The sequence below is a fragment of the Mustelus asterias genome, chromosome 10 (assembly GCF_964213995.1).
Source record: "Mustelus asterias chromosome 10, sMusAst1.hap1.1, whole genome shotgun sequence".
Lineage (NCBI taxonomy): Eukaryota > Metazoa > Chordata > Chondrichthyes > Carcharhiniformes > Triakidae > Mustelus > Mustelus asterias.
This window is the reverse complement of record NC_135810.1, coordinates 78110786-78133541: the sequence shown is the minus strand read 5'-3', so window position 1 is coordinate 78133541 and position 22756 is coordinate 78110786. Positions and strand designations below refer to the sequence as shown.

The 22756-nt window shown below is 44.7% G+C and overlaps 1 protein-coding gene and 1 pseudogene across 1 annotated transcript in view; one reads left to right on the top strand and one right to left on the bottom strand.

Annotated features, from left to right (window-relative positions):
- The window catches only part of LOC144499458 (high-affinity choline transporter 1-like), a 102265-nt gene extending 85100 nt beyond the window's left edge, over positions 1-17165 (bottom strand). The window contains exons 1-2 of the mRNA XM_078221445.1: positions 16982-17165; positions 14560-14673 (exon numbers count right to left, since the gene is read on the bottom strand). Coding sequence (XP_078077571.1) covers positions 14560-14673; positions 16982-17165 — 298 coding nt within the window. The remainder of the gene's footprint in view (positions 1-14559; positions 14674-16981) is intronic.
- Positions 13475-13629, top strand: LOC144500176 (U2 spliceosomal RNA; annotated as a pseudogene).
- Positions 17166-22756: the final 5591 nt, after the last annotated feature.

Sequence of the window (22756 nt, the reverse complement as noted above, 5' to 3'; positions counted from 1 at the left end):
GAGAGATAGAAAAGGGTTCAGAGGGGCAATTTTTTCACACAAAGGGTGGTGAGTGTCTGGAGCAGGCTGCCAGAGGCGGGTCCAATTTTGTTTTTTAAAAAGCGTTTAGACAGTTACATGGGTAAGGTGCGTATAGAGGGATATGAGCCAAACACAGGCAATTGAGACGAGCTTAATGGTTTAAAAAAATGGGCACCATGGACAAGTTGGGCCAAAGGGCCTGTTTCCATGCTGTAAACCTCTGACTCTATGACTATGATTCTGTCAGATTTTCAGATCCACAAGTAGAAATATTTGATTTAAATTAGTCTCACATTTGCCCTGCTTCGTGGTTTTTGAGCTCTATAATTGTAGCCATCAGTTGTTCAAAATATTTGTTCATAGGATGTGGGCATTGCTGGGTAGGCCGGCATTTATTGCCCATCCCTAATTGAAAAGGTGATGATGAGCCGACTACTTGAACTGCTGCAGTCCATGTGGTATAGGTACACCCACAATTCTGTTTGGAAGGGAGTTTCAGGATTTTGACCCAGTGACAATGAAGGAATGGTGATCCAGTTCGAAGTCAGGATGTTGTGTGACTTGAAGGGGAACCTGCAGGTGGTGGTGTTCCCATGCAACTGCTGCCATTGTCCTTCTAGATGGTAGAGGTTTGGAAGGTGTTGTTGGAGGAGCCTTGGTGAATTGCTGCAGTGCATCTTGTAGATTGTACACACAACTGCCATGTGTGTTGGTGGAGGGAGTGAATGTTGAAGGTGATAAATGGGGTGCCAATCATGTGGATTGATTTGTACTGGATGATGTCCAGCTTCTTGGAGCTGCAAATATCCATGCAAGTGGAGAGGATCCCATCACATATTTGATTTGTACCTTGTAAATGGTAGACAGGTTTTAGTGTCTACAGAATTCCTAATATCTGATCTGCTCTTGCAAACACCATGGCCGCGATTCTCCCATCCTGCTGCGCTAATTTGTTTAGTGCAGCGGGCCAGGAGATTGTCACGTTGGCCAATTCGTGGGGTTCGCATGCGCATTCAGACCCTGATAGTGGCAACTAGCGCCAGATTTCCAAGGGGGCGGGGGTAGAGCCTAGGGTCAAGGCCTGATGGGTGGCAGAGCCTGGGGGAGCAATTGGTGGGGGTGGGGGGTCCTGCTGCCACTCTGCATAGGAATCGGTGGGGGAAGGAGGGGTGGCTGGAGATCGGGATGGGCCTGGGAATGGCTGGAGGGGCAACGATTGGGCCGTGGGGGGTGCGGAGAGCCGGCGTTGAGGGGGTCACGGGGTTGACCAGCAATCGGGCTGCACAGTAGCCCGCTCAGCACGCTGATTTCAGCCTCTCCAGCGGGAATAGGCTCCGCCCCCTGAAATTTAATGATATTCATGCTGGTGGCCTCTGCAGTGCACAGAGTGTGGGAGATTCTTCTCTGAACTCCCACTGAAAAAAACAATGTGAATTACTCCAGTTTTCACGTGAATTCAACACTTAGAATTTTTTGGGGAGAATTCTTCCCCATATTTATATGGATGGTCAAGTTCAGTTTCTGATCAATAATAACCCCCAGGATGTTGATAATGGGAGATTCAGTGTCTTTCTTTTTGTGGACAGGACATACCCTGGGCAATTTTCCACTTTGCTGAGTAGATGCCAGTGTTGTACTGGGACAGTATGGTTAGGGATGCAGCAAGTTTTGGAACACAAGTCTTCAGTACTCTTGCCAGAATGTTGTCAGTGCCCATAATTTTTGCTGCATCCAGCGCCTTCAGCCATTTACTGATATCACCTGGAGTGAATTAAATTGGCTCTGTGATGCTCGGGGCTGAAATGAATCATCCACTTGGCACTTCTAGTTGAAGATTGTTGCAAATGCTTCAGCCTTGCCTGTTGCATAGACGTGCCGGGCCTCCTCATCACCAAGGATGGAAATATTCATGGAGCTTCCTCTTTCAGTTTGTGGTTTAATCGTCTACTACCATTCAATACTAGATGTGGCAGGAGTGCAGAGCTTAGAACTAATCCCTTAGCTCTGTCTATTGTATGTTGTTTCTGTTGTTTGACATGCAAATAGTCATGTGTCATATGTTCACCTCATTTCTAGGTATGCTTGGTGCTGCTCCAGGCCTGCCCTCCTGCACTCCTTATTGAGAGTGTTGATCCCTTAGTTTGATGGTAATGGTAGAGAGGGTATATTCAGAGGCATGAAGGAACTGATTGCAGTTGCATACAATTCTCAATTCTGCTGTTTCTGGCAGCCCAAAGCACCTCATGGATATCCAGTTTTAAGTTGTTAGATCTTTTCAAAACCTACCCCATTTAGAACAGTGGTAGTGTTACACAATATGATGAGGGTATCCTCAATGTGAAGACAGAACTTCGTATCCACAGGATTGTGCAGTAGTCACTCCTACTGATTCTGTCATGAACAGATGCACCTGTAGCAAATAGATTTGTGAAGATGAGGTCAAGTACGTTTTTCTCTCTTGTTTGTTCCCTCACTGCTTCCCAAAAGACCCATACCGGAATTTTCCTGTCTCACCCGTCACGGGAATCGTAGTGGGTGGGAAGCAGACCAAAGGTCCATTGACCTCGGGTGGGATTTTCCAGTTTTGGGGCGAGTTTGGCCAGAAAATCCCACCCCCAGTCTGTTCTATAGTACTTACCAGCTCAGCTAATAATGGCTCTACTGTTCAGGGATGATAATGGTGTTGTCCAGGATACTGTCTGTGAGGTATGATTCCATGGGTTTGACTAAGTAAGGCTGTTGCTTGACTAGTCTGTGGGATTTCCCAATATGCTGAAGTCAAGTTAATTTGCAAGTTTGACGTTTCGTAAGGCTCTGGATTCTCAGGCCCATATGAAAGCACTGAGAACAGGTGTCCCCTGGTATAGGAAAGTATGCTTACAGATGGTAACTTAGGGTGGAATTTTCATTCTGGAGAGTAAGTGTGGTGGCATGCAAGAAAGTTGAAGAACTGTCAGAGACCAGCTCCTTGCTGAATCTGTGTCCACTGATGAGCGTCTGGAATCGGCCCTCAGTGATGCAAAGATAGACAGGAGAACATCAGACAGAGTTGTCAGAGACCATCGACAGACAAGAACGAAGGATGGAGGAATCCATCCATGTTCTGTCTGATGTTGTGACTCTGGCATGTGAGTGCATTGAAGATTCCATTGGAAGGGAGGTAGCCACCTTGGAGACACAGGTCTAGTAGCTTTTGCTGGATTTGTGCTCGGACCTGCAATGACTAAATGTGATGAGGACGGGGCAACTTGACCTCCCTCCAGATGCCCTTTCTCTTCACAGAGTCAGGGAGGGACCATCAGGCAGCCAAAGGAAGAAGAAGCCTTAGCAAATACATTCAGAGGGCATCCAACTAGGACAATCCAAGGGTGCCCTTCTACTCCAACTATGCTCTGCCAGTTACCCATCAACTCCAGCAGGGCAGGCTCAGGAGAGTGCAAATGCCCATGGGCTGGAGACCCTTAGCAAGACAAGGGTCTCAAGGCGTTGGGCCACTGAAGAACGCATGCCAACACCATCTCAGACTATAGGGTTTAGCTGTCAGCAGGCTGCCTCCACCTTTGCTGTGGATGTCAGGGTTGCATCTAGATGTAGCTGTAGGATTGGAAAAATTAAATACGTTTTGAATGCAGACTCATGGCACGGATGTTCACTCTGTGTATATACTTTACAATTTTGAACATATATTTTGCATTAATCCATCTCCAAGTCTTAGGGATTCAATCGTTACTCATTGTGATTCAAGGTCCCAAGTTCATTCACACCCCTTTCCCCCTCCTCTCCTCAATGAACTGTCTGGTTCATCAGTTGTATTAATTCTTACACACTCTCACCACAGTGAGTGGCCTTTATTTCTACAAGTGCAACATCACCAAAGGCACATCGTATGTGACAAAGATGGTTGGCCCATACACCCACAACTTTTGGATTTCAGGCAGACATTATTTGTACTCAGGAGAATTGCTCATTAAGGGTAGTAATGATCCTGATGCTGTGGCACTGATGTCTGTTGTTTGCGGATGGCAGAAGTTATTGCAATAATGGTTATAATTGTTTCTCCAAACTGTACTGAGCAATGGTGCTTATTTTCTGAAGGTGTGTTTTTAGAAAAAGTAGTATCCATTGTCACGCACCATAGGCTTTCATGTCTCTCTTCACGCTGAAGGTTATTTTATGCTTGGTTCCCACTTTCCCCATGTTTGACACTGAATGATGGAAGTCTAGGATCAATCAGCAACATTACAAATCTCTGCAAAAGGGGCAGGAGTGTGTGATGTCAGAGGGGTGTGCTCATCTTGATGAAGCTGCCTCCTCACCTTTGAAGATCTTACTTTGCTCCTGGATAGCTGCCTAAAGGTACTCTGTGATCCTTATGTAAAAGTACAGTTTGCAACTCGATATGGAATTCATCGTCTGACTGTCTTAGGGTATATAGAAAGGATTAGCCCGTGTTAGCTGGATCTTGCTGAGAACTGTCATGCTCTGCAAGTGATGCTTTTGCACATATCCTAGGGGGTGGGATTTTCTGGCTGCGCCTGTCCCAAAACTGGAAAATCCCGCCCAAGGTCAACGGATCTTTGCATGTGACGCCTCACCATACAGAGTTACAGCAGTTCTATCCCATAGAGTGACAACTGGTGCAGAGAGGCCAATTACGTTTGCTTCGAGGACTTTGTCAGATGCTGACTAAAGGTACTCACAAATCAACAAAGAAAGCCTCGCAGTCATTTATGCTGTGAAGAAATGTCACCAGTCTATCTACAGACAGCACTTCACCATTGCTTCAGACTATAAGCCATTGTTCAGACTTTGTCGGGAGGATAAGTCAGTTCCACCTATTGCCTTAGTCAGGATGCAGAGATGGGCCTTGTTGCTGGTAGAAATAGCTATCCCCTCCAGCATTGTCCGGAAACACAGCTCTCAAATACAGTTGCACTTAGCTGTCTCCCACTGCCACAGACCATACCGTTGCCACCTGTTCTGCAGGAGATAATATTGGCCCTGCATTTTTTGGATACTCTGTCTCAGCAGCCCACATTAACTTGTGGGAAGATAGGGACCCATTGCTGTCAAAGGTCAAGAAAATGGTATTGTCAGGATGGCACTCCGACAAGGCAGCGCAATTGAAGCCATATTTGTAATGCAGGTTTGAGATAACCTGCAAAGGTGGGATGCTATTGTGGGGACCTGTGTCATCATACCACCCCTGGACAATGGCCTCTGCTCCAATAGTTACATGATGCCCACCCTGGTCAGAGCAGAAAGGAAGAATGACTGGTGGCCTTGCATTGACAGATATTAAACAAATGGTTGGGCAGTGTGAAAGTTGTCAGAACCAGCAAACATTACTGCCACCAGTGAACTTGCACTCCTGGGAGTAAGCGAGCTGTCCATGGTTGTGGCTTCAAGTAGATTTTGCTAGGCCTCCGTTGGAGCACATCGTCCTGATCCTAGTAGTTGCCCATTCCAAGTGGCTGGACGTTCATGAGATCCACTACAGCCACATCTACCATTGAAAAACTGAGGCAGATCTTTGCAATCTATGGTCTTCCCGAAGTATTGGCATCAAAAAATGGAATGGCATTCACGGCAGGCAAATTTCAGGCTGTCATCAAGTCTAATGGCATTCATTGTGCCAGGTCAGTCCCCTACCATCCTGCCTCAAGTGGATTGGTGGAACAAGCCATGCAGATGTTCAAGGCTTCCATAAAGAAACTGGCTCATAGGTCTTTGCCATTGTGATTGGCATTTTTCTTCTGTCCAACAACACTACATCTCATGCCACCACAGGGGTCATGCCTGCAGAATGGCCAGCACCTGTTTAAAATTAGTGTTCCCAAATTTGTCAGAGAGGGTGGAGGCTCAGCAATCCTCTCAGAAAGAGTATCATGACTCTCAGAAAGGGGACAACCTCATTTTGGTAAGGAACTTCAGTCACGGATCTTCCTGCCAGGGAGCATTGTGGGGAAGACAGGCCCAGTCTCCTATGTGATTGAGGCACAGGGCCATCAAGTAGAGAAGCATGTTGACCATTTACGCAGATAAGTAGAGCCAGCCCCAGGAGACAAGCAAGTGTGCCCTGCATTAAACTCGTATGTACCAGCCTCTGAACTAGAGGCAGCCCGTGGCTGCAGCAGCTGAGATAGAGGAAGGGGGCCAGCAAGGGCCTCACTCCAGAGGTGGTTAGCACGTATGTTCAGTCAGTGGATCCCGTGTCACCGGCTGCTGAAGAGCCCCTGACTGAGTTAGGACATTCCGCAAGGCTGACGTTATGAACTGTCTTTCCCTGGTGTCCCTGCAGTAATATTGTTGTTTGTTTGCTTATGTGTTAACTGTTTTTTGTTTTGCTTTATCATAGGTAGTCCAAGGGGGGTGGGGGTGGGGGTGGGAGTGTGGTAACGCAGTCCATTTAATAGGTGATCCTTCGCGAGCCATATGATTGAGAACCAATGGAGCGCAATCGGGAGTGAGAGAGTATATTCAGTCGGAGTCAGAGCGTTTTGGGAGTAGATCTATATGTTAAACCCTTACTTTTACATTGTTCTTCTTCATCAATAATCTTCTAGTTTGTTACTAGCCACATCAAATCGCCTTGAGTTACTAGGAGGCATTGGCCTAGTGGTATTATCGCTAGACTATTAATCCAGAAATTCAGCTAAAGTTCTGGGAACCTGAGCTCGAATCCCACCATGGCAGATGGTGAAATTTGAATTCAATAAAAAAATCTGGAATTAAGAATCTACTGATGACCCTGAAACATTGTCAAATGTCAAAAAACCCATCTGGTTCACTAATGTCCTTTAGGGAAGGAAATCTGTCATCTTACCTGGTCTGGCCTACTTGTGACTCCAAAACTACAGCAACTGCCCTTTGAACAAGGGTAACTAGGGTTGGTAATAAATGCTGGCCAGCATTTGTGCCCTCTTTTGCCCATGTCCCATGAATGAATAAAAAAAAGCACACAAATAACAAAAAGATGGTAAATGAAGGAGTGGGGCCGATTAGGGACTTAAAAGGGAATTTACACATGGAGGCTGGAGGCATGGCTGAGGTATTAAATATTTACCAAAGAAGTCGGTGCTACCCAGCACATGGTGACAGATGAGGAAAGTCTGTCCCCAGAAGGGTTCAAGATGGATAAGGAGGAAGTATTGAATAAATTGTCGGTACTGAAAGCTGATAATGTACCAAGGCCAGGTAAGATGCATCCAAGGATATTGAAGGAAGTGAGAAGGGAAATTGCAGGGGTGCTGGCCATAATCTTCCAGTCTTTTCTAGACTCAGTGGAGGTGTCAGAAAACTGGAGAATTGTTGTAAGCTTATGGCTGTATTGGTAGCCCCAGCAATTATAGACAAGTCAGTTTGACATCAGTAATGAGCAAGCTTCTAGAAACAGTAATCTGGGATAGAATTAATAGGAGGCCTGGGTACTGTGTAATGAGAAGGGAATCATTGCCAATCTAGCTGTGTGACACCCCTTGGGGATGAGCGACCATAACATGATAGAATTTTTTATCAAGATGGAGAATGAAGTCGTTGATTTGGAGACTAGGGTGCTGAATCTTAATAAAGGAAACTCTGAGGATATGAGTTGGCCTTGATAGATAGGGGAGAGTTACTTAAAGGGATGACAGTGGATAGGCAACGGCAAACATTCAAGGAATGAATGGGGGAACTGCAGCAACTGTTTATTCCTGTCTGGCACTAAAGCAAAATGGGTAAGAGAGCCAATCCATGGCTTACAAAGGAAATTAGAGATAGTATCCGATCCAAGGAAAAAGCATAGAGATTGGCCAAGAAAAATAATGGGTCTGAGGATTGGGAGCAGTTTAGAATTCAGCAAAGAAGGACCAAGGGATTGATTAAGAAGGGGAAAATACAGTACGAAAGTAAGCTTGCAGGGAACGCAAAGACTGATACTAAGAGTTTCTATAGATACGTGAAGAGAAAGAGGTTGGTGAAGACAAATGTAGGTCCCCTACAGACAGAAACTGGGGAATTTATAATACAGGACAAAAGAAGTGGCTGAGCAACTGAATACATACTTTGGTTATGCCTTCACAAAAGAGGGCACAAATCAGATGCCAGAAATGTTGGAGAATGCAAGATTTAATGAGAGGGAAGAACTGAGGGAGATCAATATTAGTAGAGAAATGGTGTTGAGAAAATTGATGGGATTGAAGGTGAATAAATCCCCAGGGCCTGATAATCTACGTCCCAGAGTAATTAAGGAAGTGGCTCTAGAAATAGTGGATGCATTGCTCATCATCTTCTAGGATTCTATAGACTCGGAAACAGTCCCTGCAGATTAGAGGGTAGCTAATGTCAGTCCAATATTCAAAAAGAGAGGTAGAGAGAAAACAGGGAATTAGAGACCAGTAAGCTTAACATTGGTAGTGGGGAAAATTCTCGAATCCATTATCAAGGGCTTTATAGTGAAGCATTTAGAAAGCAGTGGCAGGATGGATTTATGGAGGGGAAATCATGCTTGACAAATCTGTTGGAATTCTTTAAAGATGTAGTAGAGTTGACAAGGGGGAGCCAGTCGATGTAGTATATCTGGACTTTCTGAAAGCGTTTGACAAAATCCCGCATAGGAGGTTATTGCGCAAGATTAAAGTGCATGGGATTGGGGGAAGTGTATTGAGATGGATAGAAAACTGGTTGGCAGAGAGGAAACAAAGTGTAGGAATTAATGGGTGCTTTTCAAATTGGCAGACAGTAAATAGTGGGGTGCCACAGGGATCGGTGCTGGGATTCTAGCTATTCACAATATATATGAATGATTTGGATGAGGGAATAAAATGTAACATCTCTAAGTTTGCAGATGATACAAAGTTGGGTGGGAGGATGAACTGTGACCAGGATGCAGAGATCCTTCAGAATAATCTGGACAGGTTGGGTGAGTGGACAAATCAATGGCAGATGCAGTATAATTTGGATAAATGTGAGGTTATTCACTTTGGAAGCAAAAACAAGAATGTAGATTACTTCTGAATGGCTGTAAATTGGGAGAGGGGAGTGTGCAGCAGGACCTGGATGTCCTTACTTTTTTTTATAGATTAGTCACAAATAGGCTTACATTAACACTGCAATGAAGTTACTGTGAAATTTCCCTAGTCCACAGTCCAGCGCCTGTTCGGGTTAATGCACCTAACCACCATGTCTTTCAGAATGTGGGAGGAAACCGGAGCACCCGGAGGAAATCCATGCAGACATGGGGAGAATGTGAAAACTCCACACAGACAGTGGCCCGAGCCAGGAATCTAACCCGGGTCCCTGGCGCTGTGAAGCAGCAGTGCTAACTACTGTGCTACCGTGTACACCAGTCACTGAAGGTAAGCATGCAGGTGCAGCAAGCGGTAAAGAAAGCCAATGGTACGTTGGCCTTCATTGCAAGAGGTTTTGAGTACAGGAGCAGGGGATATATTGATGAGATTATACAGGGCCTTAGTGAGGCCACACCTAGAGTATTGTGTGCAGTTTTGGTCTCCTTTTCTGAGGAAGGACGTTCTTGCTTTCAAGGGAGTGCAGCAAAAGTTTACCAGCCTGATTCCAGGGATGGCGGGACTGGTGCATGAGGAGAGATTGACTAGGTTAGGATTGTTTTTGCTGGAGTTTAGACGAATGAGGTGGGATCTCATAGAGACTTATAAAATTCTAACAGGACTAGACAGGGTAGATGCATGGAGGATGTTCCCGATGATGGGGAAGTCCAGAACCAGGGGTCACAGTCTGAGGATTCAGGGTAGACCATTTAGGACGGAAGTGAGGAGACATTTCTTCACCCAAAGAGTGGTGAGCCTGTGGAATTCATTACCACAGGAAGTAGTTGATACCAAAATATTGGATGCATTCAAGAGGTGGCTAGATATAGCACTTGGGGCGAATGGGATCAAAGGTTTTGGGGAAAAAGCAGGATTAGGCTATTGAGTTGGACAATCAGCCATGATCGTAATGAAGGCGGAGCAGGCTCAAAGGGCCAAATGGCCCCCTCCTGCTCCTGTCTTCTATGTTACTATGTAATAATTGCAAGGAAAAATGTGGGTTGATTAGGAAGAGCCAGCATGGATTTCTAAATGGGAAAAACCTGTTGGATATCTTTTGAGGAGGTAACAAAGGGTTGGTGTGGTGCACATGAACTTTCAGAAGGCATTCGATACAGTGACACGCAACAAACTTGTGAGAAAAGGTATGGTTCATGGAATGAAAGGGACAGTAGCAATGTGAATACAAAATTGGCAGAATAATAGGAAGCAGAAAGTAATGGTCAATGGATATTTTTCAGTTAAGGGAGGTTTGTAGTGGTGTTCCGCAGGGGTCGGTATTGTGACAATAATAATCTTACCAAGGCCAGTCTTCCATCACCAATCACCCTTTATTTACATTGAGATTTGAACACCGTTCAATGGTTACAGAGTGTGTGGATCACTTCCGAGTCCATCGACTGCCAGCCTGAGTGGAGCCAGCTGGCTTTAAACTCCCCACTGCTCCTTTCCTATTAGGCAGACCTCCATTTGCTTAATAGGGGAGCTCATATTCAACAAGGTCCACGGGGAGATCTATTGATGATTCCCCACAAAAGCATAACATTCCTACTCCGTCAAGTCCATTTCTTCCTCCGTACTCCTGCCACTAGGGGGTCTTCTCCGCCACTTGGCAGTCAGCCTAGGCTCGATGGAAGGCAGTACGAGATCAAGGGGTGTGAAGCGGATTGGAAACCTTCGCTTCCGAAGGGAGGGTAGGTCAGGCTTTTGATTACACTGAAGGTCAGGACCCCACATGATATCAACAGGATCACTTTCTGCTTCTCGTCCTCCTCAATGATGTTGGTTGAAAAAGCCATGCATGCATTCTGTGAACTGGGCCCAGTCTTCTATGCTTGCATCATAGATTTCAAGTTTACCAAAAAGAGACATGTTTCTTACTGGAGGATTACTTGTCTCGGCAGTAAAGATGTTCCGGAGGGAAGAAAAAAAACTTGTCTTACTCTCCGTCACTGATGTAATAATCGTATCGAGGCCAGTCTTCCATCACCAATTACTCTTTGTTTACAGTGTGACCTGAACGCCATTCAATGGCTACAGAGTGCGGATTGACTGCCAGCCTGAGTGCAGCCAGTTGGTTTTAAACCCTGTGCTGCTCCTTCCCCATTGGGGGAGCCTACATTTGCCTAATAGGGGAGATCATATTCAACAAGGCCCACAGGGAGATCCACTGATGATCCCCCATGGCCATCATAACAATGACCTTTGTTTTTCTTGATATATATTAATGATCTTGGTATGTAGGGAACAACTTCAAAGTTTGTGAATGAAACAAAACGTGGAAGTATTGTAAACCTTGAAGAGGACAGTGTGGAATTTCAATAGGACATGGACAAGTTGGTGAAGTGGGCAGATAGATGAGAGATGAAGTTCACTGCAGAGAAATGTAAGGTGATGCATTTTGGCAGAAAGAACATGGAGATACCAGATAAAATAAGGGGTGAAATTCTTAAACGGGTGCAGGAGCAGAGGGACCTGGGTATGCATGTGTATAGATTATTATAGGTGCCAGGACAGGTGGGGAGAGCAGTTAATAAAGCACATAGTTCTTTAGGGGAGGCAGTAGCATAGTGGTATTTTCACTGCTAATTCAGAGACCCAGAGCAATGCTCTGGGAATCCAGGTTTGAATCTTACCATGGCTGATAGTGAAAATTAAAAAGTCTAATAATGATCATGAAATAATTGTTATTAAAAAGCCATCTGGTTCACTAATGTCCTTTAGGGAAGGAAATTTGCCATCCTGACATGGTCTGGTCTGCATGTGACTCCAGACCACAGCAATGTGGTTGGCTCAAAATGCCCTCTGGAATGGACTATCAAGCGCATTTAGTGATGGGCCCAACCAGCAACACTCAATACAAGAGCAAGGAGGTTATGCTGAACTTATACAAGGCCTCAGCTGGAATTGAGAGTGCAATTCTGGGTGCCACACTATAGAAAGGATGTGAATTCATTGGAGAGAGTGCAGAAGAGGTTGACAAGAATGGTTCCAGGGATGAACCTGGGGCCTCAGCCCCAGGCCAGTCTCTTTAATATGCCCCTGACAGCATGATCTCAGTCCCAGGACAGTCTCTTCAATATATCCCTCAATGCAGCCTCAACCATCTCTTCAGCATACCCCTGACGATATGTCTTCAGCCCAGGATAGTCTGTTCAATATGCTCCAGACAATGTGGCCTGACTCTTTCTTGGACAGTCTTGCCTCAGGGCAGCCTTTCATTACTCAACTCTGATCTTTGACCATCTCCTGTCCTACCTCAATCTCTTTCCTCTTTATCCTGCCTCTGTCTTTCCCCCACTCCTCTTATGCTCCCCACCTGATCCCTACCATACCTCACATTACATATTACCTCCCTGTTTCCCCTCAATCTACATCATCCTTCTGTCCATCTCGATCAACCCCCTCCCCTCTCATGTTCCACACCATCCCTCAGATTGGCCTGTCTCACCCCTCTTGCTTCTCATACCCAGATATTGGGTACCTACAGCTTGTACTGTAGTAACAGTACAAGCTGTAGGTACCCAATATCTCTCAGACACACTCTTAAAGGAAGGTGAACCACCTCCTCAGAGACCAGTGTCCCTTGACCAGAATCCAAACTCTATTCCACTTCTGGCACACTTCACATACACAGTCAGAATCCAGAGTGCTAGAAGACCTGACACTCCCATATTTATATACAGGTGAAGCTCCCCGATTGGGCAGGTAATTATGACCAATCTTTTTGGTAATTCTCATGGCTAACCCACCCAATCTGCACATCTTTCGGATGGTGGGAGGAAACCAGAGCACTCGGAGGAAACCCACACAGACATGGAGAGGAAGTGCAGATTCCACACAGACCTTGACCGAAGCCGAGAATCGAACCCTGGTCCCTGGTACTGTGAGGCAGCAATGCTAACCACTATGTTAGGCAATTATGACCTCAATCAAGGACATCTTTTAGTGCTTCTACTCCAAGATTCCAACCCCATGGGTCTCCTGGAAGTTATTACAAAAGGATTATCTGTTAACTTCCAAGTCATGGCTGAAGTAAAGTTTACCAGGTGCACCCACTTAGATAGTCAGAAAACAAACTGTTCTAATTATTTGCTAGTGGGAAGCTTAATTTGGAGGGAGAATGTCATTGTGGCAAGTTGGCCTTTTAATAAGCATTCATGAGATGCTAATGTATGCAAATGTGGTTTCTGGCATTAACCAGTGGGAAACTTTACCCAGCCATCAAAATCAGAACAAAATTCCAAACTAATTCCCTGCTGCCGGGAAACTGACTTTCTCCAGCATACCAGATTTACTGCCCACCCACCACAACTCCATCTGAAGGTGGGAGTGGAAAATATATCTGAGTGAGTAAAAAAAAAATCAAGTGTTCTAGGAGTGGCATAATGTAACTTAAAAGCGGCATCTCTCGGCCTTTTGGCTAAGATCAAGTGTAGTATCGGATCTGCACTTGGTTGAGGTCATGAGGTTACGCTGAGGCTTCATATGTTTCATATGAAGCAATTTTTAAAAGCGGCATCTCGGCATTTTGGCTAAGATGCAAATGAGCTCAAGTCTTGGAGGAGGATCCTCCCCCTTCTCCAATCAGCTTGACTCATGTAGATCAGGCCCAGGACAGGGTGGTTTAGTCGCCCGCCCTGTCTTGTCAGCCTGGATCGGAAATGTCTCAACTTGTTGAGACTCTGAATTGGATTTGATTTGATTGAATTGGAAAAGTATAAAAAAAAATTTTTTTAAATCTCTCGGCCTTTTGGCTAAGATCAAGTGTAGTAGGATTGGATGCTGCACTTGGTTGAGGTCATTGGGTTGCATTGAAGCTTCATATGTTTCATATGAAGTAATTTTTAAAAGCGGCATCCCGGCCTTTTGGCTAAGATGCAAATGAGCTCAAGTCTTGGAGGAGGTGTTGCTTTGCTCCTCCAATCAGCTTGGCTCATGTAGATCGGGCCCAGGACAGGGTGGTTTGGTCGCCTGCCCTGTCTTGTCAGCCTGGATCGGAAATGTCTCAACTTGTTGAGACTCTGAATTGGATTTGATTTGATTGAATTGGAAAAGTATATAAAAAAAAAATCTTGGCCTTTTGGCTAAGATGCAAATGAGATCAAGCCTTGGAGGAGGTGCAATGCCTATTCCAATCAGCTTGGATCATGTAGATCAAGCCCAAGACAGGAGGTGAGAGCCCTGTCTTGTCAGCTTGGATCGGGAATGTCTCACTTGATGACACTCTGAATTGGACTTGATTGGATTGAATTGGATATACAAACAAAAAAAAATCTACTTGTTCTTGCTAATTTAATTTCCCTTTCGTTGAAGAAAAAGTGTACCATTGCACATTGCAAAAAAATAATGAAATAAGTAACAGAGCTTAAGTATAAAAGTGAAAGCTAAGTATTGTTTGAACCAAGGCATTTATATACTTCTTCCAAATTAATGTTTTCACTTCAATGAAGAAAATACAAAGCATTTGTAGAAAACAATATTTCCTTACCGATGATAAGACTTACTGCATATCCTATGGGAGCCTGTGTCCATGCAAATCCATGTCCAACAACATAGACTGCCTCTGCTGTGCCATTAATGTAAGCACCACCAACCCATGTGGCTATATGACAAATATAAGGCGATTAGAAATTACACCTGTCATTTATTTCAGTTCATTTCTACATGCAATATGCATAATCTATATATCAGTATTTCCCAAATGTTTCGAGCTGCTGAACCCCTCATGACCTCTCAAGAACATCGGGGAACCCGAAACACTTTTATTAGGTCAACACCCCTTTGCCACAAAATAGGTGTGAACACAGAAATGAAATGTAAACAAGCCTTTTTTAGCTATATCTATGCAAATATTAATCTGGTAATAATTAAAAACTTATCTGATTAAAAGTATGTAAGTGTTACCCTTTTTCATTTTTAACAGGAGGAACGATGCTGGAAACCTGACTCTAATATCAGACACACACACCTCTCCCTCACACACACACACACACACTGACAAACATGTCGCTCTCTCCATTCACACGCACACTCACTCCACTCACACGCACACTCACTCCTCTCACACGCACACTCACTCCTCTCACACGCACACTCACTCCTCTCACACGCACACTCACTCTTCTCACACACACACTCGCTCCTCTCACACACACACTTGCTCCTCTCACACGCACACTCACTCCTCTCACACGCACACTCACTCCTCTCACACGCACACTCGCTCTTCTCACACGCACACTCACTCTTCTCACACGCACACTCGCTCCTCTCACACGGACATTCACTCCTCTCACACAAACACTCTCACTTCTTCACACGTACACACAAATACGCTCATATCCTCACACATCCTCACACTCAATCTTCACACACACACACACAAACACACTCATCCTCTCATGCATGCACACAAACTCACATCCTTGCACCTTATTTCCTTTGTTTGTGTGTGAAGTGAGTGTGTTTGTGTGCATGAGGAGTGGGAGTGGTTGTGTGTGTGTGTGAGGCTCAAACACCATCCCACTCCTTTCTCGAGGTCCGAAAACCCCCTTGCTCCTTTCTCAATTTCCAAACCCCACACTGCTTTCCCGAGGCCTAAACTCCACTTGCTCTTTTGTCAAGGCCTGCACACCACCCACTGTGTTCTTGAAGCCCAAACCCCACTCGCTGCTTTCCTGAGGCCCAAACTACCTTCACTGCTTTCCTGAGAGCTAATCCTCTCTATCAGCATCGAGTGTCCTGCGAGCCGTTGCTCTGATTGGCCCATTTGATTTCTCTAATCCTTTTTAAATTTTGCAGTTTGAACCACATTTACTGGTCATGTGGTGGCCACAGGCTTTATGGACAACAGGCAGACTCTTCATGGACCCATGTTTGGGACCATCTGTTCGACAACATTAAGGAGATTATCTGATTATTCTGCAACTAAAACTTGGGGAATACTGATTCCTAACATAGTTAAATATAAGGACCGATGCAGGGTGTAAACCATCTTGACCTTGCTTTGAGATTTCCATCTGGGTGAGATGGAGAAAGGGAGCCTCCTCTAACATGCACTAGGCGTAGGTCAGGATAGTTTGTTTGGGTAGTGGGGAACAAAATATGGGCCTTCCAACTTATCTTTCTGCTCTCACACCAGCGAAGCACCCATTTGACAGAAGAAGCAAGCTCTGCACCCAGTCACTCTTTAATCCGAGGAGTGGAGAGAGGCTGCAATGGTTCTGCAGATAAATTCTGTTTCTGCTTTTCATGGACTTTTAATGTTTACATGCCAGTCTGAGTGCCTCCATTTAAAGTCAGCCTCAAGAGTCCGACTTAACTCAGCAGCTCCTGTTGGCACCACTGAGGCCCTTTTCATCGGGCCGTCACCATCAGGAGTAATTGTGGAGAGTGTGAGGACTTGGCAGCAGATATTTATTGTTACATAACTACTTGATTATTAGGTGGGTTGGGAATTGCAATGGAATAGACATTCCTTCTGTCTCTGGGATTGAATTTAAATTCAGCGCCAGAGTGAGCAAGTCTGTCCTGTTTGCTGATTGTAAAGGTCATTTAGGAAATGAGCTTGGGGTTTCATTAAGACTCCCAGTTGATGTGGACTCAGTTGCAATTGATACTCAGGGAGTCTATTGGGTAGAACTGAGGAAAGGGAGGCTTCCTGTGCCTCAAACCATTTATGCATGATGCATAATGTGGGAGTGACTAATGCCGATACTACAATCCTGAAATTGAAAGTGTTCCATTTCCCAGCATGGATAATCCTCACCTTGGTCAGAAATAATAGTAGGATAGTGGGAAAAGTTCTCACAAAGGTAACATGGCACACACTACTGCAATTATGTTTAAAACATTAATATCACTTTTAAACTTTGGGAAGTGTAAAAGTAAATATAAATGAATAAGCTCACCAGTCATAGTAAAAATCCCGACTATTAAACCTATGTCTCTTCGTCCTATCATTATAACCTCATTTTGAAGTAATTCACCATGGTATGGTTTATTTTTATTTTTCCAGGCTGCCCATATTCCAATGGCTAGGATTACCAAATAGAACAGGATGATTACAACTAGGCCTCCGATGTTGACACTCATTTTTCAACTGGAAATGCAGCTAGTGCAGAATGCTGTCACCAATGGCTAGATAAAACAACACAGATACTATGCATCAGCAATTATGTAATGGATAAACATCAAGTAAAAGTGAAATCCGTTTCTAAGCCACTCATAACACCCACCCTGAGGCGAGAATAAACAGGAAAATGCAAATAGGCACAAAACAGACCGGCCATTTTTCTTACTTTATCTTACTTCTTTACTTAAATAACAATTATTCCACCAAAGGCAGGTCTGACCCACAGCGCCATGATCTTCACTAGAGGTAGGGCAAGGAAGCAGATCCCAATTTTGAAAGTCAACCCACAGAAAGCGACTGGCCTGAATGGGGTACCCGGACGAGCACTCAAATCCTGTGTGGACCGGCTGACATGGGTATTCACAGACATTTTTAACCTCTCATTACACCAATCTGAGGGCTCTATCTGCTTCAAGAAGTCGATTATCACCCGGTATCAAATAAAAGCCAGGCAGTGTGCCTTAATGACTATTCTCTGGTGGCTCTGACATCCATCATTATGAAGTGCTTCAAAAGGATAGTCATGACACAAATCAACCAGCCTCCCAGATTACCTGGATCCACTACAGCTCACCTATCACCACAACAGGTCCATAGCCGACGCCATGTCCCTGGCCCTACACTCAACCCTGAAACACCCAGATAACTAGACACACCCAACCTTTTATTTATTGACTACAGCTCAGCCTTCAACACCATTATTCCTACAAAACCCATCTCCAAACTCCGTTGCCTGGGGCTTGGCTCCTTCCACTGTGACTGGGTCCTATACTTCCTAACCCACACACTGCAATTAATAAGGATAGGCAACAACAACACCTCCACGATCATCCTCAACACTGGTGCCCCACAAGGCTGTGTTCTCAGCCCTTTCTATATTCCTTATACACCTACACTGTGTGGCTAAATTTCCCTCCAACTTGATTTTCAAGTATGCTGACAACATCACCATAGTGGGTCCGATCTCAAACAATGAAGAGACAGAGTACAGGAAAGAGATAGAGAATCTGGTGAACTGATGCAACGATAATAATCATTCCCTCAATGTCAACAGAGCAAAGGAGATTGTCATCGACTTCAGGAAACGTAGTGGAGAACATGCCCCTGTCTACATCAACAGGGATGAAGTGGAAATGGTTGAGATCTTCAAATTTTTAGGTGTCCAGATCACTAACAATCTCTCCTGGTCCCTCCATGCTGATGCTATAGTTAAGAAAGCCAACCAATGCCTCTACTTTCTCAGGAGGCGAAGGAAATTTGCCATGTCTGCTACGACTCTCACCAACATTTACAGATGCACCATAGAAAGCATTCTTTCTGGTTTTATCACAGCTTGGGATGGCTCCTGCTCTGTCCAAGACTGCAAAAAACTACAAAGGGTTGTGAATGAAGCCCAGTCCATCACGCAAACCAGTCTCCCATCCATTGACTCTATCTACGCTTCTTGTTGCCTCAGAAAAGCAACCAGCTTAATTAACGACCCTATGCATTCTGGACATACTCTCTTCCACCTTCGTCCCTTGGGAAAATGATACAAAAGCCTGAGGACATGTACCAACCAACTCAAGAACAGCTTCTTCCCTGCTGCCATCAGATTTTTGAATGGACCTACCTCGCATTGAGTTGAACTTGCTCCACACCCTAGCTATGACTGTAACACTACATTCTGTACTTTCTCCTTTCCTTCTCTATGTATGGTATGCTTTGTCTGTATAGTGCACAAGAAACAATACTTATCACTGTATACTAATACGTGTGACAATAATAAATCAAATCAAAAATTCAGCCAAGCCAGGATCAAATCCTGTATTGCTGGCACCAATCTGATCCATGCCAATCATCCAGCCAATTGAGCCAACCAACACTTTGACATGCATGCTGCAATCCAGAGCAATGGATAGTGATAGTAGAGGCTCCAATTTTCTTTTCACCACCTGGTTAATCAGGAATCTCAGCCACTTCTACCACGTGCCATCAACATATGTTGGAAGGAGTTGCAGATTGATACTCAAGCTGTTTGCCCATGTTCTATATTCACCTTCCTTAACCATCAAGTCCTGGGGTGGGAATTGAACACAGAGCATCTGGCTCAGGAGCAGGGACACTGCCCACCCTGCCACAAGAAGTCCGTTATGTATTTGTATTAATTCTTATTGGTTTACTGAGCTCTGCTGTATTAATATATTCATGTATTCACCGGAAGAGATGCCATAAGTCCCTGCCGCAGGAAATAGACACCTGTATATATATCTCGATTGTTTTTAACCCCCCCATGCTCTCTCGCCTCATCCTCCAATCTACAACATAAACACTGGGGATGAGGACGATGAATGGCATACACTAGCCACCAGGGAAGACAAATTTACAGAGGAAAAAGTTAGGAAAAGAACAGATAGAGGAGAAGCTTTTTGCATGTGCTCCAGACCTGATGGGTCAGGTGGACGTGAGTAACAGTACCTTCCGGCAGTATTCGAGCTGTGTGTGTTAAATAAGAGGCTGAAACCCAGGTCTCAAGATGTGCAGGTCAGGTGGATTGGCTATGCTAATTTGCTCCTTAGTGTCTGAAGAATTAGCCACAGTAAATACTCGGAGCTACGGGGATAGAGTGGAGGGAAGGGCCTGGATGGGATGCTCTTTCGGAGAGTTGGTGCAGACCAAATGGGCAAAATGGCCTCTTTCCGCACTGTAGGGATTCTATGGTGGTTGCATTGTGTGAAAGAAAAAGCAAGGTAGCTGCTGGAAACACATTGCAAAGTGTGCATGTGGGAAACCTCTTTTAGTAAGAAAATTGGTGGGAGTTTTCGGTGTCATCGGAGGCTTTGATGAAAATATGGAGCAATGGATCTCCTATACTGAGTGTTTTGACTATTTTGTACAGGCAAACAAAATAGCTGAAGATATTAAGATGCCCACTTTTCTGAGCGTGATGGAGGGATAAAAACAGTTAATCTCTTCTGTAGTTTGGTACAACCTGAGAAGCCAGGCACCAAAATGTATGAACAGACCATAGGTATTTTGCAAGCACATTTTTCGCCAAAACCCTTGGTGATTGCAGAATGATTTTTATTCCATAAAAGAAACCAAGAAGAAAGGGAGTCAATTGCACAATTTATGGCTGTGCTTAAAAGGCTTGCAGAATATTGTGAGTTTGAAGGTGTGCTGAATAACACTATTCAGGACAGATTTGATTTATTATTGTCACATTTATTAACATACTGTGAAAAGTATTATTTCTTGTGCACTATACAGACAAAGTATAGAGAAGGAAAGGAGAGAGTGCAGAAAGTAGTGTTACAGTCATAGCTAGGGTGTAGAGAAAGATCAACTTAATGCAAGGTAAGTCCATTCAAAAATCTGACAGCAGCAGGGAAGAAGCTGTTCTTGAGTTGGTTGGTACGTGACCTCAGACTTTTGTATCTTTTTCCCGACGGAAGAAGGTGGAAGAATGATTTGAGTCTGGGGTGTGTGGGGTCCTTAATTATGCTGGCTGCTTGGCCGAGGCAGCGGGAAGTGTAGACAGAGTCAATGGATGGGAGGCTGGTTTGCGTGATGGATTGGGCTACATTCATGACCTTTTACATAGAACATAGAACAGTACAGCACAGAACAGGCCCTTCGGCCCACGATGTTGTGCCGAGCTTTGTCTGAAACCCAGATCAAGCTAATTCCTCCCTATCATCCTGAAGTACTCCATGCGCCTATCCAATAGCTTCTTAAATGTTCCTAAAGTTTCTGACTCCACTATCCCTGCAGGCAGTCCATTCCATACCCCAACCACTCTCTGAGTAAAAAACCTACCTCGGATATCCTTCCTATATCTCCCACCATGAACCCTATAGTTATGCCCCCTAGTTACCGCTCCATTCACCCGAGGAAATAGTCTTTGAACGTTCACTCTATCTATCCCCCTCATCATCTTATAAACCTCTATCAAGTCTCCTCTCAACCTCCTCCGCTCCAAAGCGAAAAGCCCAAGTTCCCTCAACCTTTCCTCATAAGACCTACCCTCCAAACCAGGCAGCATCCTGGTAAATCTCCTTTGCACTCTTTCCAGTGTCTCCACATCCTTCTTGTAGTGAGGTGACCAGAACTGCACACAATATTCCAAATGTGGTCTCACCAAGGTCCTGTACAGTTGCAGCATAACCTCACAGCTCTTAAATTCAAACTCCCTGTTAATGAACGCCAACACACTATAGGCCTTCTTCACGGTTCTATCCACTTGAGTGGCAACCTTCAGAGATCTATGGATATGAACCCCAAGATCTCTCTGTTCCTCCACATTCTTCAGAACCCTACCTTTGACCCTGTAATCCACATTTAAATTTGTCCTACCAAAATGAATCACCTCGCATTTGTCAGGGTTAAACTCCATTTGCCATTTTTCAGCCCAGCTCTGCATCCTATCTATATCTCTTTGCAGCCTAAAACAGCCCTCCACCTCATCCACTATTGCACCAATCTTGGTGTCATCAGCAAATTTACTGATCCACCCTTCAGCCCCCTCCTCCAAGTCATTTATAAAAATTACAAATAGCAGAGGACCAAGGACTGATCCCTGTGGCACTCCGCTGGTAACCGGTTTCCAGTCCGAAAATTTTCCATCCACCACCACCCTCTGTCTTCTGTTAGATAGCCAGTTACCTATCCAATCGGCCAAACTTCCCTCTATCCCACACATCCTTACTTTCTTCATAAGCCGACCGTGGGGGACTTTATCAAACGCCTTACTAAAATCCATGTATATGACATCAACTGCACTACCTTCATCTACACACTTAGTTACCTCCTCAAAAAATTCTATCAAATTTGTGAGGCAAGACTTGCCCTTCACAAATCCGTGCTGACTATCCCGGATTAAGCTGCATCTTTCTAACTTTTGTAGTTCCTTGTGGTCTTGGGCAGAGCAGGAGCCATACCAAGCTGTGATACAACCAGAAAGAATGCTTTCTATGGTGCATCTGTAAAAATTGGCGAGAGTCGTAGCTGACATGCCAAATTTCCTTAGTCTTCTGAGAAAGTAGAGATATTGGTGGGCTTTCTTAACTATAGTGTCGGCATGGGGGGGACCAGGACAGGTTGTTGGTGATGTTGAAGCTCTTGACCCTTTCTACTTCGTTCCCGTTGATGTAGACAGGGGCATGTTCTCCTTTACGCTTCCTGAAGTCAATGACAATCTCCTTTGTTTTGTTGACATTGAGGGAGAGATTATTGTTGCTGCACCAGTTCACCAGATTCTCTATCTCATTCCTGTACTCTGTCTCATCATTGTTTGAGATCCAACCCACTACGGTGGTGTCATCAGCAAACTTGAAAATCAAGTTGGAGGGGAATTTATCCACACAGTCGTAGGAGTATAGCAGGGGGCAGAGAACACAGCCTTGTGGATCACCGGTGTTGAGATGATCATGGAGGAGGTGTTCTTGCCTATCCTTACCGATTGTGGTCTGTGAGTTAGGAAGTTCAGGATCCAGTCGTCAAGACTCATCTAGATGCTAAGGATTTATCGAGACTTCGAGGTCATGATTAATCCAGTGTTATGTGTGGAACA